We start from the raw sequence: 25,770 nt of genomic DNA, 5'->3' as shown, positions 1-25,770 counted from the left end.
CCGAATAGAAACGTTTCACGTAAAACAGGTACAAAGAAGTAATGTCACTTGGGGCCATTCTCAATGAGTAGTTAATGGCGAATCTCATCAACTGGACATCAGTACTACAGTTGTAAGTTAATTCTTTAAAATTTTCATAAATCATTTCAACACCTGGGCTGTGTACACTTCAGGCCTCACTTGAAATTTGCATTAAAAGCCTAAATATTGCACCGTTGGGTTTTATACATCAAAAAAGACTGACTGGAAAATTGGTAATGTTACTCCATTAGTTAATTTGGTTGGTGCAGTTCCAGCCCTGTTGATTACCATCCCTAGTACTATCTAAAGCTTTTGAATGTCTGTTGCCAAACGCTTGAAAGCCTATGCCTAAAACAAATCATCTGTTACTTAGTCAGCAGTCGGGCTTTCGCTAGGCCTGGGGGCCTGTGATGCTCTTCTTTCAATTTCCAGTGTCATACATAAGTCCCTATGTTCAGGTCATGAAGTTCGTATGACTGGTCTCGACTTTAGTGTTGCTTTTGATCGTGTTAATCATGAGGCTCCTTGTTTTTCAAACTTAGGCAGATGGGAGTTGGTGGACCATTTCTCAGTGTTACTAATGAATTTATAGCTTACAGTTTACAAGGACTAGCAATTAATGGGCACTACAGTGGCTACAGGAATGGAACCTCTTTTAAGTGTTCCTCAAAGTAGTTTTCTTGGACCATTACTTTTTAAATTATATAGTTCTAATCTAAGGTAAGGCGTTGCAAACCAGCTTACTGCTTATAGAAATGATGCTTCTCGCGTTGCATCGACCCTATTCCCTGAGTCTAGACCCATGGTGACCATCTCATACCGGAGATTTAGCTGAAATCACAGCAAGGTATGTACAAGCTGCGGTGGATGAAATTAGCCCCAGGAAAAACCCCAAGTATGAGTGTTAGCAGATCTAAGAAACGGGCTCCCCGCCACCCAGATCTTTCCTCTAACCGTGTTTCTTCATCAAAATGCAACATTTAAAATTCAATGTGTCATTCTTCATTGTTAATTTACTTTCACAGAAACATCCGGTCTCTCTCCTTCAACTGCACTAAAAACTCGATACACCGAGAATGTCCTTCAATATTTTGAGAGATCTGTTTATCCTAAGAACTTATAATTATTTTATTCTTCCTTGTTTTGAAAACTGTTCCTTCAAAAGCTGACTGGAACCTGAAATGAACTTCAAATGTATTAAAACTTGAGTTATGTGAATTCCTTATTCACGATCTTGATACTGAATTCTGTCTTACTGATCTTGATACTGAATTCTGTCTTACTGATCTTGATACTGAATTCTGTCTTACTGATCTTGATACTGAATTCTGTCTTACTGATTTTATTTTGTTATTTGTCTTTTAAATTATTATGTAACTTATTTGTTTTCCCTTGTTGTTTCTCATTTAATTAAGTCTTTACTTCTCAATCTCCTTTTTGTACAGGACTGTTTTCCCTATTGGGGACCTTAAATTTGTAGCATTCTGGTTTTCTCATCAGAGTTGCAGCTAAACTTTCACAATAATAATAATAATAATAATAATAATAATAATAATAATAATAATAATAATAATAATAATAATAATGGCAAGAAAAAAAAATTCACGTAGTTAGGCCTAGGAACAATTAAGATTATCCAATAGGCTAAGAAGAATCGCTGCTCCTCGGTGGTTAATCTCATAATATTTATAAAAAATTAACCAATTACTTCAATTATTCAATAACAAAAACAGCTACACATTTACCAAACTCGTAACAGTAATCTCCTTCAAACATCCGCTGCCAGTACCAATTGAAAACGTCACGAAGCAACGAATTAAAACTTTTTCAGTCTCAATGAACCCTGATTACAGTTCGACAACTGATGAAATGTGGAGGGGAAAACGTTTCCTGTTAAAAGTTGCATCACAATTAGATTATGGCATGTTCTAATCATCTGAATAAATAAATAAATAAATAAAAGTACTCTCGCTTTCCGGCAGGAATGGTTCATGTATAAACAGCCCATAAAAATAAATAAATAAAATAAATCTGAAAATATTGAGTGCTTCGAACCAAAGGCATAACCGTCATCAGCCCCCAACCACACACGCAGCATCCGAAAGCCAGGCGGATTGCCATAACAGGTAATCAATACGTCGTTAAATCTACAATGAGTGGGAGAGGTCGCTCTCAGCTATGCAAGGCGGGAGGTGGAGAGAGAGAGAGAGAGAGAGAGAGAGAGAGAGAGAGAGAGAGAGAGAGAGAGAAGGCTGAGGGAATAGTGGGAGGAGGAGGAGGAGGAGGCAGAAGAAGGTGCGTGGATGGAAAGAAGGAAAGAAGAGCTTGGGAGGTGGAAATGGCGGGAGAATGCGCGCGGTTTGAAATGAGGGTGTAGACTCATAAACCGTTTTTTCTTTTTTTAACAGATCTCAAACAGTACCCGAAACCGTCATGTTACAGCAAGGACGAGCAATGATGTCACGGCATCTTCTTACACCCCGACTTCCCAGCAGCCAAGACGTTACGCGCTGTCGCTTAGTTCATTTCCGTCCGTGCTCAAGTGATTGAATATCCTAGTGAACGAAGCCCGTTGCACGCATACGAATGCCAATGCATGAGCAACGATGCCACACCTGATAGAGCGGTGATATATGCGTAAGGATTGCTTGCGATTAGAGGAATGTTTGTATGGCGTTAAGAATTTTGCTGCCGAACGAAGTAACGCGCTGTTACATGGGTTAAACGCCGTGGTAGCAGAATTCCAAGTTAGATTAAACAATAAAAAAAAAAAGTGTGAAATGACTTCACGAATCGGAAGACGCACAGAACAGAGCTATAAGCCTAAGACTGTTGCGTGCCAACTAAACCAGGCGTGCAAATAAATCCTCTTTTAATCTTCTATTCATCCTCTTCCCAAGCGAAGATTAACCCCCAAGTCTTACGACCTAATAGTCATTTAACAAGACTAGACAGAGACAGGAGTATCTCAACTTAGACCTACCCCATTCAAGCTTTGGTTGACAAAATCAAAACCATAACCGCTCAACTCGGGCCGCCTGCTCTGTGTTTAGAGAGAGAGAGAGAAAGAGAGAGAGCACTACCACTGCTGACCCGCATGAGTGTGAATAAGTTTTCTATCAAGTGGCGTTGAAAATTGATAGCAGTTATTCTCATTCAGTTGTAGCTATTCTATAGGTAAGTTTTGTTTTTTTGAAAGACTGTGTGGTCTCAGGTTCCTATAATGGATGATGCGCAGGCGCAAACACACACGTACATACAGTATGTATATATATATATATATATATATATATATATATATATATATATATATATATATATATATATATATATATATATGCTATACATGTGTATATATACACACATATATATACTGTTGATATCGAATTCACTATACCTCTGGAATACTTTAAACCTAAAGGGAATTATGTAAGGAGACTGCACCTGACACAAAGGAGTTTGAACCCTGATCTACGTAAGCGCAACCACATATAATTCAATTAAGGTGTAACCTACTCCCATGGCACAGAGACCTCTAAATTGGTGGGCAAATGTTGATCATGTAGGAAGGAACAATGTTCTTTATTTTATTTCATTACACGAAAAAACAAAAAACAGCACAGCAGTAAACGAAATTTTTCCATTCTGAGAACGGAAAGCTTTGCCGTTTTCATATCTTTCGATTAATTTAATTCTTGCTTTATTTTTCGTTGGGCAGAAACACACACCAAGCAACACAAAACGAAAATTATTATTATTATTATTATTATTATTATTATTATTATTATTATTATTATTATTATTATTATTATTGCTGTTCGCTGACATACAAAACGAAAAATCTCTTGTCATCATTTTACGTTAAAAATTAATGGTATTGCATTGTAGCAACCTTCCATCCTTCAATTATTATTATTATTATTATTATTATTATTATTATTACAGTTTCTCCAAACCACTACGATATATAAAGAACAAAAAGGTATATACGATAACGACTAAATATATAACAATGTATGAAAATAATTGTGAATGACAGTCACCCAAAACCCCAACTTTTAAAATATGTACACAAAATTATGCAATAACATTCCAACTTGTTTTTTTAACGGCAGAGAAGTTTGACGCAGTGGAATGACATCCTTATAAACTTCAGAGAGAGAGAGAGAGAGAGTGTGTTTCACGACTCGGCCTAACGGATGTACGACTTGACCACATTGAATGATCATCTGTCAAACTCGAACACCTGATGTCATCAGTGACATCACTTTGGTGTCAGATATCAATTTCCCAAGCCGAGCACGCGTTGAGGGGAAGACAGAGAGAGAGAGAGAGAGAGAGAGAGAGAGAGAGAGAGAGAGAGAGAGAGAGAGAGAGAGAGAGAGATAATATGTATCACTGTCTGAAACTAACTCTTTTGGCCAAGTCAGTTGTAATCATCGCTAGACGCTCGCCAGTGACCTGTTTTTTTTTTTTTTTACAGTCATCTTGACCTTTGACCTTATGGTAGTGCCATAGCTGAGGAGGGTATTAAGAAATGCCCAATTTACACCTATCTTGAAATGACAGTAACTGGGAATGATCTGACCCGTGACTTGTTATAATAAAGCAATCATTTATATAATGGTCCTACATCGTCATAAATTCCTCAGACGTAATTTGCTCTCAAATACAAGAAACTTAATAAAACACACACACACACACACACACACACACACACAAGAATTACGAGTTTCATTGTTTCATTTTATGCACTGGTAAAGTTTCTTCTCAGCTTGATCATACACGTAGACTATTGTGTTTCCCTAGGTTCTCCTCAGTAAAGGGAGTGATTGGAGAAACAAATCCACAGTTATGTATAGGTACAAATATATTTATTTAAAAATAAATCTCTCGGGAATCTTCGATTGTAAAGGGGAATCGAACACATTCCCCAAAGCTCTCTGACCAGATTTATTCTTAAATATATTCATACCCATACATAAATGTGGATTTGTTTCTCCATGTCAAGAATCTTGCTACTGTGAGTACTTTTTATTAGTTTTCTGAAAAGAAAACTATTGTGCCGGCTTTGTCCGTCCGCACTTTTTCTGACCGCCCTCAGATCTCAAAAACTACTAAGGCTAGAGGGCTGCAAATTGGTGTGTTGATCATTCACCCTCCAATCATCAAACATACCAAATAGCAGCTCTCTAGCCTCAGCAGTTTTTACTTTATTTAAGGTTAAATTTAGCCATGATCGTGCTTCTGACAATGATATAGGACAGGCCACCATCGGGCAGTGGTTAAAGATTCATGGGTTGCGGCTCAAACAGCATTATACCGAGACCACCGAAAGATAGATCTATTTTCGGTGGGTGTACAGAAAACTTAACTGCGCCGAAGAAACTTCGCCGCATTTTTTTACTTGTTTAAAGGAGTAATTACCCGTTGTTCTTTAGCCTGTTCCGAGAAACGGAAAAGAATCTCTGTTCACACTTACCCATGAATTTCACACAACCCAGACTTCATAAGATTAAGACCTAATAGTTTCTTTAACACTTCTTTAAAACTGTCGGTATAATCAGCGATGCATCTTTCTAGAAATAATATTATCCAGCAGTGAACAAGACAATTACTAACTCCAGATACAACATACCATCAGTGAAATACTTTGCTCCAATGAATTTCAGAAGCTTTTCCATCAACCAGAGCAAAAGCCCCTAGCAATCACCCAAAATAATTTGAGAGAGAGAGAGAGAGAGAGAGAGAGAGAGAGAGAGAGAGAGAGAGAGAGAGAGAGAGAGAGAGGATGCTAGGTAATCTTATATACCAAAACAGACCAGTAAGCAAATTAATTAGCAGAATGACACGCATTTAAAACATATATATATATATATATATATATATATATATATATATATATATATATATATATATATATATACACAAAACAAACACCTAATCAAACACACGTCTATAACTGAGATTCTCTTGCGGGCGTGTAGGCGCATGGGCGTACGGACGCACGAGCGGCCACGAGAGCACGAAACCAGCGCAGGGAGCAACCAGAGAAAGAGGATATGAACCATCCACAGGCCAGTCAAGTGTGAGCAAAACGAAATGACTCACGGCCGCGATAATAAAAGTCGCAGAGAGAGAGAGAGAGAGAGAGAGACCTGCATTGCATGCCAGGGGAATGGTAATTGCAAGTTGAAAGCTGCCTCCCTCTGGGATATGTAGAAAAAAAAACGTTGCATAGCTATCTACTAGAAATGCAAAAAGTTCAAATTGATGGAGGTGGTTGTATTATTTTCATTTACTAATTACTGTAATCAACGATTCCTTCGCTTTCTCTTATTAGCCACTACTGTGAATGTGTTCCTTTTACAGGGCATTACATTCAATACTATAAAGTTAAGAAATGGGAAATATATATGCAAGTAAAAGGGCATTAAATACAATACTATAAAGTTAAGAAATGGGAAATATATATGCAAGTCTATCACCATTCATTATTGATTTTTATGCCATTTCTTAAATAAAGCCAAAAACGATACGTTGAAGGCATATCTGGTTTTCTTCAACTTACTCGACATTCCATCCAGAGAATACAATTTTCAAAAATTAAAAAAAAAAACAACAGTTGCAACAATACACCACATCTTATAAAACGTGAAGTAATTGACAGATATATTTCATTCATCCTGACGTCACAAAAATTATGGCAATCCACGCAAGGAAAGAATGTTCCAGAATTTTCAAATTTGTATTCACTGGAACATAAGAAAATGTAACGAAGTTTTTGAAGCGCTGCTCTGCGCATGCGTCAGTCGATAAGTTGATTTTCAGACTAAACAGATCATCTTGAATAATCGCTTTAAAGATTTATAAAAAAAAATTAGACAGTAATTCCCATAGATGCAATTTTACAGGAAAAATGTATGTAATAATAACCGGCCATTGTCGGAAATGGCTTTTTGATTCTGAGCAAGACTGAAATACTTTATGGCGATGACCACTCAGTAAACGTCGCTTACCTGGTCGCAATTCGTGACATTCTGCTGGACGCCAATGATTACTGTGGCATCTGAAACACGTGTCTTTCACTCAATAGTGGCACTGCTTAAAGTTCACTCCACCTAAAACTTGGCCGTCACAATCAAATTATTCAGGTTACATTAACAATTCGTTCTACTGCGACGCGAAAAACAATCCCAGGAGAGAGAGAGAGAGAGAGAGAGAGAGAGAGAGAGAGAGAGAGAGAGAGAGAGAGAGAGACCTTTATTGCCTCATAAAATAATTCGGCTGTCCTCTTGACAATGGAGCCATCGTTTATAATAAACACGAGAAGCGACCTTCACACCACAGACGTCTTGAGTTCGCTGCTACGAATCCAGAAGGTTCGGTTTCACGAAAAACACGTAGCTACTTATGAAGAAGATTCTGTTTCACGTAACACATATAGCTACTTAAGAAGAAGATTCTGTTTCACGAAACACGTAGCTACTGATGAAGATTTTGTTTCGCGAAACACGTAGCTACTTATGAACAGGCTTCTGTTTCACGAAACATGTAGCTATGTATGGAGAAGATTTTGTTTCACGAAACACGTAGCTACTCATGAAGAAGATTCTGATTCACGAAACACATAGCTACTTTTGAAGAAGATTTTGTTTCACGAAACGCGTAGCTACTGGTGAAGACTGTGTTTCACGAAACGCGTGTGTCTGTGTACGTGTGTATATATATATATATATATATATATATATATATATATATATATATATATATATATATATATATATATATATATATATATATATATATATATATATATATATATATATATATTTATAAGCATTAAGCTACAAATGTCCTTCAATATCCAATTCGCTCTACCTCGGAAATAATATATTTTCATGTTAGTTGGTAATAAGTTCGCCGTCTTGTGGGCTCGACCCACGGAAGACAAGAACTCAGGACTACAGTGACATGCATTAAACCACACGGCCATCAAGTGAGGTATAAGTTGATACCGACTCCCACCTACAAATCACTGTCGAACTCAGGTATTTGTAATTAGAATCGATATCCACCCACCTCTACCATGTTGACCATGTAGTGCGTTTGTCGCACGCATCCATATCATGAATAAATTTTATCACATCACCGTGATTCATATACAAGCATTAGGCTATAAATGTCCTTTAATATCCAATTCGCTCTCCCTCGACAATAATATATTTTCATATATGTTACCCGAAGGGTAACACACACACACACACACACACACATATATATATATATATATATATATATATATATATATATATATATATATATATATACAGTATATATACATGTATATATATATACATAAGCATACAGGCAGATGAACTAAAACATATGACAAGAGCTAAAACGCAACAGTATCAAAGAGTATATGACGAAAGAGAGAGAGAGAGAGAGAGAGAGAGAGAGAGAGACAACCATCTCTCCAAGCGGGTAACAGCTTAATTGCTAGCTTAATATTTCCAACAGACACTTTGTAGTGCTTCTCTCTTCGTCTTAGCAAGCAAGAGCAAGCATGCAGTGCCTCAGAGTCAGCTCTGAGATGAAGGAGGAAAGAATTTCGCATTGAATAAATGCCCAGGACCATATTCCACCACACAGTCAGAGAGAGAGAGAGAGAGAGAGAGAGAGGAATCAGCTGATCATCTGACTAAAATGATGTGAATGCTCAAGGCCAAACTTAGTTTATATTAAGGAAAAGTTTACAGAGAGAGAGAGAGAGAGAGAGAGAGAGAGAGAGAGAGAGAGAGAGAGAGAGAGAGAGGAATCGGCTGATCACCTGACAAAAATGATGTGCATGTTTATGGCCAAACTCAGTTCACATTAGCATCCCCAAAAACTCAAATCGTGACGAAATGTTTCCTATAAGTTACTTTTATCGTCTGACAACTTGGGATGTACAAAATAATCTACTAGTAATCATTCAGTGATGGTCGCTAGTAAAATATGCACTTCAAACTATCAGTAAGTTTGGTTCATTATTCAACCAAGATTAGCCAGATTCTTTTGTTAAATAATACGTATACCCTTACATAATCGTATTAATACCCTAAAATCAAAATATCTACGCTACCCTTACACAGTTGACGATTAGTAAACTTTGATGATCTACGGAATACTAATTAGTCCACTGTCCATTGATCAACATCCCAAGTAAATAATCCTGCAATTAAGGCAATCCTAAGCGAATGTCAATCAACACTAATCTAAGTTGCAGCCAAGATCTATGGAATGGAGAATGGACGTTCACTACGGTTCCTCGCCAGAGCAATAAAGTCGGCGCCAGCATCTCTTGTATCTATGGAAACAGGAGGCTGGCTATTGCGTCTCAGAGGGGGCATGGAATGTTTCATAAAAATACGTATTTACTATTAAAGTCTTTGTCGTTATTTCGCGGGTACGACGAAGTAATTGTAGTAGAGCGAAAGGCGTTTTAGACATATTGGTATTCTGAGAAAATAACAATAGGGATTTACATTAAAAATAACTGGAATGAAGACTGGAGGAAATATCAACACTTGGCACGTGATTTCACAAATTCGACTTGTCGCTAACTGTAAATCTCCTTCAACGCTGAACTAAGGATAATAAGGTACATTCCTCGCGAGTAACCACTATTTAATCTTATTTATTAACTCACAAATAACGTCGTTAAGTATAGTCACAAGACTCTCGTATGTCTTTTGCTTTCCCTTTTAATGTAACAAAGACATAAATATCACTCTTCCCCAGATATTTGCATTATAACGTTGTCTTCCACAAACAGCAGGAAACTGCCGTATTCCCCAAATGCATATAGATATAATAACAAAACCCAGATTCACTCATGAGGTTTTAATGTAATCTAGGTAACAGATTGACAGACATGAAATAAAAAATTTATAAAAAAAAAAAATAAGCAAAACAGATGACCTCGTAAACTAAAATGCCTCACTGCCCAACCCATTCGAGTCCATTGCTAGCATCCCCAAAATCATTAAAAAGAATATGGGGCAGTACGCTCCCCCTCCCCTCACCCTTCCCCCTTCTCCCCCTCAATTCATTGACCGTCTATGCCCAAACGGAAATGAATGAATGAAGAGGACACAATGAAAGAAATTGTACAACCGGACGAAGAGTTGCCACATCGTACGACGGGGGCCATTGGAGTTATGTCACATGTGGTGCAACATATAGAGGGTTATGCACTTCAAGTTCATGAGGCGATATTTGGGATATTCTGAATTTAGGCAGTGAATTAAACATGACTTGGAATGGAATGGAACGGAATATCAAATTCAGGCGAAAGACCAAGCGCAGGGACCTATGAGGTCATCCAGCGCTGAAAGGGAAATTTGGAGTAAAAAGGTTTGAAAGAGGTAACAGGAGGAAGACCTCGCACTTGCACTATGAAACGATCATTAAGACAAGGTGTAAAAATCGAAGAAAGAGAATATGAACGGAGGTACAATAAACTGAACGAAAGGTGTTGCCGCTAGGGGCCGGAGGGACCCTGCAAAGAACTAAAGAAATGCTCCCCCCGCCCCCCCCCCCGCTCCTTACACACGACTCGAATTACCGGATTTAGTTCTGGCCTGACATGGCAGTTAACTAATTTGTAATTTTGTCATCTTGAATTCGAGGAACTGTTGTAATGCTATCAATCAATTTCATCGTCGACGAATTCATTCAATCAATTATCCACAACTTGAAGAATTAATTACCAAGTCCCAAAAAATTCAGACAGGCGACTGCAATACCATTAAAGTGAACTTCAGCCTGCGATTCTAATTCAATTTTGCGAATGAACTGTGTAAAACTGAAATTCGGCTGGGTCTTCGGATTTACTGATTTTGGCACCACACTGAATTCAACGCAATCCCAGAAACCACCGTATGAATTACGGAGTCCTGGAATTCAGTTAATCATCAATATGCGCACCTGAATCTATGAAATTCGTTATCAGTCCTTCAGTTATTATTATTATTATTATTATTATTATTATTATTATTATTATTATTATTATTATTATTATTATTATTATTATTCAGTAGATGAGACCTATTCATATGGAACAAGCCCACAGGGGCCACTGACTGGAAATTCAAGCTTCCAAAGAATATGGTGAAATACAGAAAGAATAGATTAATGAATTAAGATAATACTTCATGGAATCCCAGACGAAACATTGTTTAAGGAATAACTGAATTCATCAAGTTAGTTGATGAATCCTTGCATTCAACATATCGCTTATGGGTTCCTTGATTTCGGAGAAATATTTGCGTAGGCTAGAATTCAGTTAAATGAGTACAAAGTCTTTTGTTTTATATGCAAGTAAAAACTGCGCAATCGAGTTTTCTGTACAGCGTATAATGCTGTATGAGCCGCGGTCCATGAAACTTTAACAACGGCTCGGTGGTGGCCTGTCCTATGGCGTTGCCAGACGCACGATCATGGCTAACTTTAACCCTAAATCAAATAAAACCTACTGAGGCCAGAGGGCTGCAATTTGGTTTGTTTGATGGTTGGAAGGCGGTGATCAATATACCAATTTGCAGCCATCTAGCCTCAATAGTTTTTAAGATCTGTGGGCAGAAAGAAAAAGTGCGGACGGACAGACAAAGCCGGCACAGTAGTTTTTTTTTTTTAACAGAAAACTAAAACAAACACTGCCATCCCCTTAGGCACTGTGGGAAACAAAATTCGTTTAAAAACACATGGAATAGAATTCTCAAATTGTAAAAAAGTATGTCCTGTGAACTACAATATGGGACTCGGGCAACTCACTTTTTGGAAAAAGCGCTTCACAAAAAATTCTAAACTGATCCCACTAACTTAGTAAAGTAACATAATTTTGGCTTCCTTCTGCTCGCTCGCTCAAATGAAAAAGTCTAAATTACCTTTTACTAACTAAAAAAAAATATTTATATCATAAAAAAACCTCAGTTAATTCTAAATAACTTTTACTAGCTAAAAAATATTCCTATGATAAAAAAAACTCAATTCATTCTAAATAACTTTTACTAGCTAAAAAACATTTGTATGATAAAAAAAATACATTCTAAATAACTTTTACTAAAAAAAATCTTTATACGATAAAAAAAAATCACTTCATTCTTCATAACTTTTACTACAAAATATTTATATGATAAAAAAAACCAATGCGTTCTAAATAACTTGTTAACAAAATATTTATACGATGAGAAACTCAAATTCATCCTAAGTAACTTTTACTAGCTAAAAAAATATTTATATGATAAAAAAATCAATACATTCTAAATAACTTTTGCTAAAAAATGTTTATACAATAAAAAAAACTCAATTCATTCTTAATAACTTTCACTAAAAAAATATTTATATGATAAAAAACTCAATACACTCTAAATAACTTTTGCTAAAAAAATTTATAAGATAAAAATCAATTAATTTTCAGTAACTTTTACTAAAAAAATTTATATGATAAAAAACTCAATTCATTCTCAATAACTTTTACTAACTCAAATTATATACCTATATGATAAAGAGAGCCAATTTCCTTAGAATTTTACCGAGAAGAACCAAAATCAGTAAACATACGAAGGTTCAAAGAATTTTGGTTTTCTAGTTTTCTAGTTTCTCGTCCTGTAAGGAAAGAATTTACTGATGTAAATGACAAGGCACTCCCTAAATGCGCATGCGTGAATTTTTTACAATCATTACAGAAGGAGCTCTCTCCCTTCAAATCTCTTAGATTATTGTACTGAACTGTAGTAGTTATGGCGTCAATGAATCATCTGTTTTATTACCTTACTCAACTGCATTATGTCTAAAATTCACAGCTTTATTAATTTTAATTAACCACTAAAGCACAATGGAGAGTCGATACCACGTCGTCACAGTCCAATAAGAAATGGCAATTTTCTATATAATATTTCATGTATATCTCATCTGATGGTATGTATCAATGTATATTTTATTCATCTTACTGATTTTCATCTACAATAAACTCTGATTTCTTTAAATATACGGGCATCCCACTCACTGTGATGTTCGTCTAGAATCTTTTGTGCTGTACATTGAGAATAATAATACACATTCAATAAACTTTCAAGATATTTTTTCTATAAATCTTCAAGATATTTTTTATAAATATCTTCAAGATATTTTTTCTATAAAAATTCAAGATATTTTTATATGATCTTCAATATATTTTTCTGTAAATCTTCAAGATATTTTTTTATATAAATCTTCAAGACATTTTTCTATAAATCGTCATGACATTTTTATATAAATCGTCAAGATATTATATGAATTTTCAAGACATCTTATATATAAATTTTCAAATATAAATCTTCAAGACATTTTCAAATATAAACCTTTAATACATTTTTTACATAAATGTTCAAGACATTTTCTACATAAATGCTCAAGACATTTTTTCTATAAATCTTCAAGATATTTTTTTATATATCAATAAATACTTGATAAATCAAAGGTTATTATATTAGACTATAATGAATGAAGGCCTATAAAAAAAAGAGCAAAATCTCTTAACCCCAAAATCATCCAGATACCTAACCTATCCATCCTCCCAAGACCCCCTTCCTACCCAACCACCCCCAACCCCGCCACTTGGGCAGTGCCCTATGACCCACAAAACGCCCTACGTCACACGCCCCCGCCCGTGCTTCCACACAGAGCGTGATTGGAGCCTTGCTGGGGCGCCCCAACTAGGGATATCCCCAATAAAAGGAGGCGGCATATCCCAGGGATGGTCCCGCCTCCAAAGTCAATCGAAATGAAATCAATATTATTATTATTATTATTATTATTATTATTATTATTATTATTATTATTATTATTATTTAGACGATTCATATGGAACAAGCCACAGGGGACACTGACTTGAAATTCAATAATAATAATAATAATAATAATAATAATAATAATAATAATAATTATTATTATTATTATTATTATTATTATTATTATTATTATTATTCAGAAGACGAACCCTATTCATATGGAACAAGCCCAACGGGGACATTAACTTAAAATCCAGAGAATATGGTGTCCACTTGAAAGAAGGGATCAGTTACAGAGAGAGAGAGAGAGAGAGAGAGAGAGAGAGAGAGAGAGAGAGAGAGAGAGAGAGAGAGAGAGAGAGAGAGAGAGAGATATTAATATTCAAAGGACGAGCCCTATTCATACGGAACAAGCCCACAGCGGCCATTGCACTGAACTTCAAACTTCCAAATATATATATATATATATATATATATATATATATATATATATATATATATATATATATATATATATATATATATATATATATATATATATATATATATATATAAATATATATATATATATATATATACACATATATATACATATACACATATATATACATATATACATATATATACATATATATATATATATATATATATATATATATATATATATATATATATATATATATATATATATATAATATACACACACACATGGTGTTCATTTAAAAGAAGTAACAGAGCGTAATAGGAAACGCAGAAAGACCAGATCAGCTAACAGAAAAGAAAAATGAGTTAAAAAAAAAATAAATAAATAGATAAAAATGTACGTAAATTATTAAAATAAAAGGATGTAAATATATACACAGATGTCTCTCCCCTTCGTTCCTTCCTCCAGTCCACTACTGAGTTCTTGGAATTTGGAATTCTCTACCCTCTTGCGTGTTCCTAGGCTCGGATGCTTTATCTTTCCACTTACCTTGATTAATTCCTTGAGGCGCTCTCTGTCGTAGGTGCTGCCGATTTCTTCTCCTAGGACCAAGTCGAGGATCTGTGGCAAGAAACAAAATAAGTGTTGAGAAAAATAATATGAATATTAAGTAAAAAGAAAAATATTAGAGAAAAATATTAAAGACAAAAGGAAAATACTAGAGAAAAATAAAAACACGAAAAATATTACAGAAAAAAATATAACAGAAAAATGTTAAAGAAATAAGAAAAATATTACAGAAAATATTTTAGAGAAAAAAGAAAAGTACTTGAAAAAAATACCAAAGAAAAAAATTCAAAATATTGAGAAAACGATGCGAATGAAAAATATATTACAGGCGAAAAAAACTCAAAACTAAAATGAATAATTAATCAAAAACTAATTTAGATAACTTATAAATTTAAAAAACCTACAGTGAGAAAAAAAGTACCCAGGATAGAACTAAATGGAACATCGCATTACCACCATAAAAAAACAAATAATAAACAAACAGAAATAATTCATAAACAACAATTTCCTTTGATTAGCCTCTAAATTACCTTTTTCAATTTTCACCCAACCTTCAATTTTCAACTGATGTTCTCCTCCCAATCAGACGACCAATTATTATTATTATTATTATTATTATTATTATTATTATTATTATTATTATTATTATTCAGAAGATGAAACCTACTCATATGGAACAAGCCCACAAAAGGGGCCACTGACTCGAAATTGAAGCTTCCAAAGAATATTAAGGTGTTCATTAGGAAGAAGCAAGAGGCAGTAAAGGGAAATACAGAAAGAAGCGATACCAAAAAATTAATTAATAATAGATAACTAGATAAAAATGTCTCAAAATGCAAGAAGAATAGCATTATGATAGTAGTTGTTTTATTCTACTCAGAGCAAAATTAAAATCAAATACTTTGCGTTAACAAACGCTAATAAACAAACACACAAAACAAACGAAACAAGAATACATTAGCACACAGAGAGGTAAAAAAAGAAGCACAAAGGAAATAAAAATAATCAGTAGTAGAAGGAACAAACAGCCACTAAAAACACACAAACAAAAGGCAAAATAAACAGTTTTGGAAGGAACAAACAACCACAACAAACACACGAATAATAGGCAAAATAAACAATTGTTTTAGATGAACAAACTGCCACTCACAATCAGACGAAAAAAACAGACAAAATAAAAAATATCAAAAGGAACAAACAGCCAATCATAAATATACACAAACAAAAGACAAAATAAACAATCAGTTTTGGAAGGAATAAACACCTACTACAAACGCACAAATAAAAGACAAAATAATTAGTTTTAGATGAACAAACTGCCACTTACAAACAAAAATACAAACAAAAGGCAAAATAAACAATAAGTTTTGGAAGGAAGAAACAGCCACTCATAAACATACACAAAAAAGGACAAAATAAAAAATTTCAAAAGGAACAAAGAGTCACCCACAAACACACACAAACAAAGGACAAAACAAACAATTTCAAATGGGACAACAGTCACTCATAAACATACAAAAACAAAGGACAAAATAAACAATTTCAAAAGAAACAAACAGTCACTTATAAATATTAACAAACAAAGGACAAAATAAACAATTTCAAAAGGAACAGTCACTCATAAACAAACACAAACAAAGCACAAAATAGATCATTTCAAAAGGAACAAACAGCCTCTCATAAACACACACAAAGGACAAAATAAATAATTTCAAAAGGAACAAACAGCCACACATCAACATACACAAGCAAAAGACAAAATAAACAATTTCAAAAGGAAAAAAAAGCCACTCGTAAAAACAAAGGACAAAATAAACAATTTCCAATGGAACAAACAGCCACTCATAAACATACACAAACAAAGGACAAAATAAACAATTTCAAAAGGAACAAACAGCCACTCATAAACATACACAAACAAAAGACAAAATGAACAATTAGTTTTGGAAGGAACAAACAGCCACTCATAAAAATACACAAAGGACAAAATAAACAACTTCAAAAGGAACAGACAGCCGCTCATAAACATACACAAACAAAGAACAAAATAAACAATTTCAACTGGAACAAAGTCACCCATAAATATATACAAATAAAGGACAAAATAAACAATATCAAAAGGATCAAACAGTCACCCATAAACATACACAAACAAAACAATTTTGAGAAGGAACAAACAGTCACCCACAATCACACAAACAAAGGACAAAATAAACAATTTCAAAAGCAACAAACAGTCACCCATAAACATACACAAACAAAGGACAAAATAAAAAATTTCAAAAGGAACAAACAGCCACTCATAAATAAACATACACACACTAGCAAAATAAATATAAACAATTAATTTCAGAAGGAATAAAAACAAAGCATGCCCTTACTTTGGAAATTGGGTATGAGGCAGGTCCCGTGATCACCATGAACACTCTCACCAACCACACGGTTCGGGCACCAACAGCCAGGCCGTGGCGGGAACAAACAGCTGCGTTCGGATGAAGGAGAAAAAAAATTGCGATTTATTTCAGAATTCTAAATATCCGAAGAAAAATATATACACTAGCTGTATCCTTAAGGGTAAAAACAAGGGTTATTTTGTGTCTATAATCGAGGTCATTGTAATGTTAAATGTGACAGTTTCCTTATATGTGATAGTTGTGGCTTCAGAAACAAAATCAATTAATTAAACACGTTTTAAAACATCCCCGTTAATAATCTGTAACTAACTTTGGACCGAAACCAATATAAAACCTTCTAATCCCTTACGATTCGATAAATAATTCCTTTTAACCTCTAAATTAATTTAGCTAAACTTGGATTTATCAATAAAAAAATCAAATGCTTTAGGATGGCCAAGAACTACATCCTTATTAAAAACGTGCTTCTACGAAAAGATAAATAGACGCAAGCCCAACTTTATTACTTTAATGGAGAGCCCCTAAACCAAACCTATTCCTGGAATGAAGAGATCCCACACTAACGTAGTACGGACGTATGCCAAACATTATTCCATAAATGGAGAGCTCCTAAACATGTCCTATTCCTTGAATGAAGGGATCTACACTAACGTTCTTTAGACGTAATCCTAACAATATTCCATATGTGGAGAACCCTTACACATATCCTATTCCCTGAATTAAGAGATCCTAAACTGATGTTCCTTGAATGAAGTGATCATAAATTAATGCTCCTTGAATGAAGGGATACTAAACTAAGGTTCCTAACGTTCCTTGAATGAAGAACAAATAAACCTTGAATGAAGGGATCCTAACCGAACGCTCCTTGAATTAAGACCTTCTATACCAATCCTGTTCATTGAACGAAGGCATCCTACACCAACGATCTTAACATTCCTTGGATGGAGACCCTCAAAACCAACCCTACTCCTTGAATGAAGGACCCCTAAATCAAACCCTATTCCCTGAAACGCTGAGGACCTCCACCCGCCCGCCAGCGAACTACGCGGGACCCCACTCCTCACCTTGGGGAATGATTTCACCGAAGATGACGATGCCGATGGTGGACCCGATGACGGCGATGAGGCCGGTGGACAGTTCGTCCAAGAGGATGGTCAGGGACGAGTTTACCAAAACGTTCCCCAGCAGGAGCGTGCACAGGAGGAAGTTTCCGTGGGCGCGGACGGGTTCGATGGCCTTGGCGTAGCGCTTCTCCGTCGGGGAGCCCGTGTTGGAGACGATCTTGAGCTCCGTCTTGTCCAGGGCCATCAGCCCTAGGTTCAGGCCCGAGAAGAGGCCTGACAGGCACAGCAGGACGACGATGAACATGGCCTGACAAATAAATGAGTAAATAAATAAATAAATAAATAAATAAATAAATAACTCACCTTTTCAATGCCAATGAGATTAACGTTCGTGATAATAATAAAATATTTCCCTAATTTACCAACCGCCAATTCTGCCTTAGATTTAGGGAAGTTTGTTGAAATTTTTTGTTGTAAAAAAACAGTAACTGCAATTGCTATTTAAATCAAAATGAAGTTAGCCAGTCATGAAACACCAAGAGCATATTAATTATAATTGTAATTTTTTTTCCTTTATCTCTTTTCAATCGAAGAAACCGGGAAGAAAAAGCGACCTTCTCCTTGACCTAAATATTATGTCAGGGCACAAGACACCCTGCCCCCCATCACCCGCCCCCCACTTTTTCACAGCTTCCAATCTCGATTTTCCTTGCTAACAATATTATTATTATTATTATTATTATTATTATTATTATTATTATTATTATTATTATTATTACTATTATTATTACTCAGAAGATGAAACCTATTCGTATGGAACAAGCTCACTGAGGCCACTGACTTGAAATTCAAGCTTCCAAAGAATATGATGGTGTTCATTAGGAAGAAGCAAGACGAGGTAAAGGAAAATACAGAAAGAAGAGATCTCATTTATTAAGAGAGAAAAAATAAATTAATAAATTAACAAATAGATAAAAATATATCAAAATGCAAGGAGGATAGTATTAGGGTAGTAATGCATCGCATCTTCGCTTGAACTTCAGAAGTTCCAATGAACGAAATGGAAAATATTACCAAAACAACACAACAAATAAAAAGCAACTTCATAAGAAGACTGTCACTCTGAATCACAGACTTCTTTACGTACTAATCCCAAAAAAGTAAAATATGCGCTGAAGTTTCTTCGGCGCGATCGAGTTTTCTGTACAGCCGCTACAGCGTATAATCAAGGCCATCGCAAATAGATCTATCTTTCGGTAGTCTCGGTATAATACTGTAAGAGCCAAGGCCCACGAAACTTTAACCTGTATCGTTGCCAGAAGCACGATTATGGCTAAATTCAACCTTAAATAAAATAAAAACTACTGAGGCTAGAGGGCTGCAATTTCGTATGTTTGATGATTGGAGGGTGGATGATCAACATACCCATTTGCAGCCCTCTAGCCTGAGTAATTTTTAAGATCTGAGGGCAGACAGAAAAAGTGCGGACAGAAATAAGTGCGGACGGACAGACAAAGCCGGCACAATAGTTTTGTTTTACAGAAACTATAAAGATACTGCGTATGCTACAGTCATCGGTGACATAGTGATTCAGCCTTCTGCTGGGGCCAACGACCGACCTTTCCAAAAATCTTCGAATACTCATCAGAAGTATCAGAAGTTTTCGTTCAATTAACAGTATCAGAACAGTATCAGAAGTTTCGTATTGTGTTTTGCCTTTGAACAACTTTCTTTCCGCTCTCTTCTTCCTAACGAACACCATAATATTCTTTGGAAGCTTGCATTTCAAGTCAATGGCCCCTTAGGTGGGCTAGTTCCATATGAACAGGGTTCATCGTCTGAATAATAATAATAATAATAATAATATATAACTGTGAATTTCTTTCTCAATTCTAAGATTCAATCTACTGTCAACATCTTTAAATTAAAGGAGTATCTCATGACACTTCCAACACGCAATGGCTGGCGGGAAAATAAACAACGCCTTGCCCTTAAAACAACAAGCCCTAACCCTCACGACCCACCTGCAGCCACAGGGGCAAGAGCTGGGCGTAGCTCTTCATTGTGAGCCAAGAATCGTACCCCTGGTGATACGGGGCATCTGAGTCATTCTCCCGGACGCACAGGAACCAGTGGGTCTGGTCGCCAGTCATTGCGGGCAGTTTTATGGTAGCAGTTGCCCAAGTATCGCCGAGTTCCACTACCTGTCGGGAGAGAGCAATTAAGAACAGGTGAATAGGCAGTGCTTTGATGCCGGTTTAGAATTTATTGTAATACAATAAATCTTGTTATAAATTATGGTAAAATAAAAAATGTTTTCATACATAATAACTAAAGGAACAGGTGAATAGGCAGTGCTGTACTGCAGGTTAGAATTTATTGTAATAAAATAAATCTTGATATTATCTAGGGTAAAATAAAAATTGTTTTCAAACATAATAAATAAAGGAAAGAGTAACAAAGGAAAAGGAAAAAGTAGCGAAGCAAAAGAAAACAGTAATAACGGAACAGGTGAATTGGCAGTACTGTATTGCAGGTTTAGAATTTTTATTGTAATAAAAAAATCTTGATATAATTTAAGGTAAAATAAAAGCAGAATCCACGCATATAACTAAAGGAAAAAAGTATTAAGGGAAAAGGAAAGAGTAATAAAGGAACAGGTGAATTGGCAGTACTGTATTGCAGGTTTAGAATTTATTGTAATAAACCATCGTTTGATATAATTTAGGCTACAAAAAAAAGTTTTCTTACATATTAACAAGAGTAAACCCAACATCGCATGTGACTGCCAAGAAAGCTACTAGGATAAAACATAAAAATTGTTGCAAATTGTACGGAAAATTATAAAATTCAATTAAAAACGAATAAACAAGGCGAGCAATTGCACAAAGGAAAACAAGGCTTAAAGCTGTTTGTTAGGAGGTTACCGCACAAATGTCCTAAAATAAATTTATATGTTCTAAGAACGGGCGCAGGTCTCTGCACCCAAGAACACACACACACACACACACACACACACACACACACACACACACATATATATATATATATATATATATATATATATATATATATATATATATATATATGTGTGTGTGTGTGTGTATATATATATATGTGTATGTATAATATATATATATATATATAATAATTTTATATATAAATATAATGTATACTGTATATAACACATATTACAAGGAACAGAATTTTCGAGTAATTTTCTAATAACAATAGTAATAACCATAATAATAATAATAGACAAAGCTAGATCTGGATTGAAAAAAAGTGCAACAAGCCTCATTAAATTACAAACTGCTTCTAATTATCTCCTTAACCCCTTAGTATCCTTGTGAAAGAAGCAGAAATAAAGCCGCTAACGACTTCGACTTAGGAAAATAGCTAATTAGGACTTAATCAGGACTTAATTAGGACTTAATTATTAAGAGATTTGTCTCGGGAGAAAATGCTAATTACCAGTAATCCCAATTGTGGCCCTTCAGCCTCAAAACCAGGAGATGCAATCAACAGAATGCATGTTATAATTAAAAGCCTCTTTTTTTTGAGTACCCAACATTATTAATTTAATTTAATAAAAATGTTTCTGGAACTGGAATACAGAATTTTGGCCAAAGGCCAGGCGCTGGGAACTATGAGGTCATCAAGCGCTGAAAGGGAAACTGACGGTAAGAAGGTTCGAAAGGTTTAACAGGAGGACGACCTCGCAGTTTCGAAAGGTTTAACAGGAGGACGACCTCGCAGTTGCACTACGAAACATTTTGTTGGATGGTGGAAAATCAGGTGGATGGAAGAGAATATGAGCGGAGGCACAGCAAATGGAATGAAAGAGATGCAGCTACGGGCTGAAGGGACGCTGCAGAGATCCTCAAGTAATGACTACAGTGCACCGCGTGAGGTGCACTGACGATACTACACATACAAAAATATTACTCGTATTAGGCTTCAGTAAGACGGGATGATTGTGTGGTATATGTAATGTAAAGGAGAAGGCTAGGGATGCTCGTCTGAGATACTATGGCTATGTAATAAGAAGAAAGGAGGTGGAACCAATCAAGAGCGCTAAGAACATGCCAGTGATGGGGAGGAGGAGTGTTGGGAGTCAGAGGATCAGATGGATTGACGTGGTGAGGAAAGATATGGGTGGGGTAGGATTGGGGGAGGAAGATGCAAAGAACAGAAATAGGTGGTGAAAGTTGACACAAGCGGCCGACCCTGCTATACAGAAGGACTAAAAAGGTTGAAAGAAGAAGACGACGGGATGGTTTAGATTCTACCTTTTTTAATTTACAAAGTACTGCAAGCTTTCGAAGGGAAGGGCAAGAGGAGCTGGATATATCAACGAGCAGTCATCCTAGGGATTAGTAATAATAAACAACAGATGTTAGGTGGAGTGCATACATATATACCCAAGTGTAGCTGTTATTATCTCCTCAGTGCATCAGTACCTGAAGAAGAAGACTGTATGTCTTCGAAAGCTTGTAGTATTTTGTAAATGAAAGAATCTGGAACTTAAACCACCCAGTCTTATTGAAGCCTAATACGAGCAATATATATATATATATATATATATATATATATATATATATATATATATATATATATATATATATATATATATATACACTCTGTGAAGTTGTTGTTTGGCTATTTTGTGAAATATAGATATCTTTTAATATACTGTACAGTTTAGGCCAAAGGCGAAGCACTGGGACCTATGAGGTCATTCAGCGCTGGAAATGAAACTGAGAATAACAAGGTTTAAAAGGTGTTACAGGAGGAAAACCTCGCAGCTGCACTATGAAATAACTGTTAGGAGATGGTGGATATCAAGATGTAAGAAAGATAATATGAATGGAGGTACAGTGTAAAAGGAATGAATGGGGTTGCAGCTAGGGGCCGAAGCGACGCTGCAAATAACCTTTAGTAATAACTACAGTTCACCCCGTGAGGTGCACTGATAGCGCTAACCCCCTACGGGATTAATCGTCATAATAACCTCTGTCTCACAGATTTCCAAAACGTCCATCAATACTCTGTATTATAATTACACTTGTATTCTAGTAATAGCAAGATTTTCAAACAAAAATAAGCATAATGAATTAAAGAATAAAAATCCAGAAATATTAGGTAACCAAAATTAAGCGCGCTTCTTTAGATAACACGTTAAACACGACCTTGTACTGAATTAACAGGGTGAATTACAATAGTTCCTAATTTTCTTCGATGCGACAGAATCATTAAATTGTACCATATTTAGTTTTTTTTCAAGGTTCTTCCTTAATCGTCCAATCATTTGTTTTTAATTTAATGACTACCACACCTTGAACTCATGATGCTCTCTATTCGTAGCTTTTAACCGGTTAATAGCGGTTAGGAACAAGAGACGGTCAGTGATGTACATGTTTACTTATTGACAGCGGTCATTCTCCAGATACGAAAGGTTGAGACTTTCCTATAATTAGCGGCGCTGACACGCTTCCCATCTTGCCGAAGAAAGTATTTCATCCTAATCCAAAAAGGTACATTTTCAGGATTAACCTCGAAGTTAAGGTTAATCCTGAGAATTGACATATTCAAGCATATTGTCCAGCTATTTGCTTTTATTTACAAGTGACTCCGTTTTCAAGTAATGTATGCATGTATTACGCATGCATATATATGTTAACGTATGTACTTACATACATAAAAGGTATATATATATATATATATATATATATATATATATATATATATATATATATATATATGAATGTCTTTTCCTGTAATACTACAGTGTAATATGAATATAAGAAGGCCCATAAAACACTATTTAAACGTTGAAACCATAGATTTCGGGCACTAGCTTCTGTGCCCCTGTTCACTGGTAGAATATGGACAGGTGGAAAGTTACAATGGTATATATACAAAAACATAAAGGTGTGGCCCTAGGCCTTCTTATATTCATATATATATATATATATATATATATATATATATATATATATATATATATATATGTGTGTGTGTGTGTGTGTGTATGTATAAACTGAATCACGAAAATATGAAACGTGATGAATATGTAAATACAGACAAAATCCACGAAGGAAAGAGAAACAATGGAGTGCTGAAAGGCCTTTCGACTTATAAGTCCTTTGCTTGGCAGACTAAGTATAGCACTGTAAGTCGAAAGGCCTTACAGCACTCCACTGTTTCTCTTCTTCCTTCGTGAATTTTGTCTTTATATATATATATATATATATATATATATATATATATATATATATATATATATATATATATATACAAACATTTATACACACCTTTAATTAAATTCTGTTTTGAGCAATTTGAAAAATGTAGCACAGCAAGGTCCAAGTATAATGTTTTGACCATCGTCATTTCCCTCAATCATCTATACAGCGCCGCTCAAAAAATCTAACAAATCTACCAAATTACCACCGTTTTTCCTGAAAAGTTTCAACGTGTGTAAGAAATTATGGCAGCAAATACGAAAGGCTGTGAGTCTCCTATAATCAGCGGCGGTGCCACTTTCCCCATCCCGTAGGATTAAGTATTTAATCCTAATCCAAAAAGGAATGGTTTCAGGATTACCCATGAGGTCAAATACACTGTGGCAATCAACATATTCGAGTGTGCTGTCCAGCTATTTATTTTTACTTATAAATGACTTTATGTTGTCTATGAATGTATGTATGTATGTATGTATGTATGTATGTATGTATGTATGTATGTATGTATGTATGTATGTATGTATGTATGTACTCAAAATAAAGTAATTTATAAGTGACTTTATAAATGATTTTATTTTAAGTATGTACGTATGTACATACGTACGCTCAATTAAGTAATTTTGAGTATGTACGCATACATACATACATATACATACATATATATATATATATATATATATATATATATATATATATATATATATATATATATATAGTGTGTGTGTGTTTCTAGAGATAAGGCCTTAAAAACTGAAAGTAGACTACTCCTGCTTCCTTCCCAATAATAATCTTTTCGTTGTTCTGCCGACAGTGATTGTACCAATATTCCAGGCAGGTGAGTGAGTGAGTGTGTGTGTGTGTGCGTGCGTGTGTACATACACATCTGCATACGAATCTAAAGAATCACCGGACAAACCTTGATTAAAAGAATCGCCTTGATATCGAAAAATCTGTAGGCCTTTGCATAAGTCAGTCAGATGCAAGAATGTATTATAGTCCTCTAAGAGAGTGAAACGCTTGCTACTGCATTTCCTTGTATTCCAAATCTGAAGGAATGTATACGATATTTCATACGCACACAGGTATAATGCTTTGGCTATGGTAAGGTATGGTCCTGCGACCATGTTAATCCTCCCTGCTGACAAAGAAAGGACTTCTATAGGAGTTAAGACAGAGGCTTGTCAAAGGAGTACCTGAAGACATACAGGTCAG

At 35.2% G+C, this 25,770-nt stretch overlaps 1 protein-coding gene across 4 annotated transcripts in view; it reads right to left on the bottom strand.

Moving 5' to 3' along the window:
* LOC136832742 (unextended protein-like) overlaps positions 1-25,770 on the bottom strand; it is a 231,350-nt gene that overhangs the window by 131,844 nt on the left and 73,736 nt on the right. For all 4 annotated transcript variants that reach the window (XR_010851300.1, XR_010851299.1, XM_067094262.1 and 1 more), the window contains exons 3-6: positions 20,335-20,514; positions 18,311-18,617; positions 17,214-17,314; positions 14,812-14,883 (exon numbers count right to left, since the gene is read on the bottom strand). Coding sequence is in view for 2 of the 4 variants with exons in the window: in XM_067094262.1 (XP_066950363.1) it covers positions 14,812-14,883; positions 17,214-17,314; positions 18,311-18,617; positions 20,335-20,514 (660 nt within the window). In the remaining 2 variants the exon portion in view is untranslated. The remainder of the gene's footprint in view (positions 1-14,811; positions 14,884-17,213; positions 17,315-18,310; positions 18,618-20,334; positions 20,515-25,770) is intronic.

Source organism: Macrobrachium rosenbergii, chromosome 50 (assembly GCF_040412425.1).
Source record: "Macrobrachium rosenbergii isolate ZJJX-2024 chromosome 50, ASM4041242v1, whole genome shotgun sequence".
Lineage (NCBI taxonomy): Eukaryota > Metazoa > Arthropoda > Malacostraca > Decapoda > Palaemonidae > Macrobrachium > Macrobrachium rosenbergii.
Note: the sequence above shows the minus strand (reverse complement) of the source record. Positions and strands in the feature narration are given on the sequence as shown.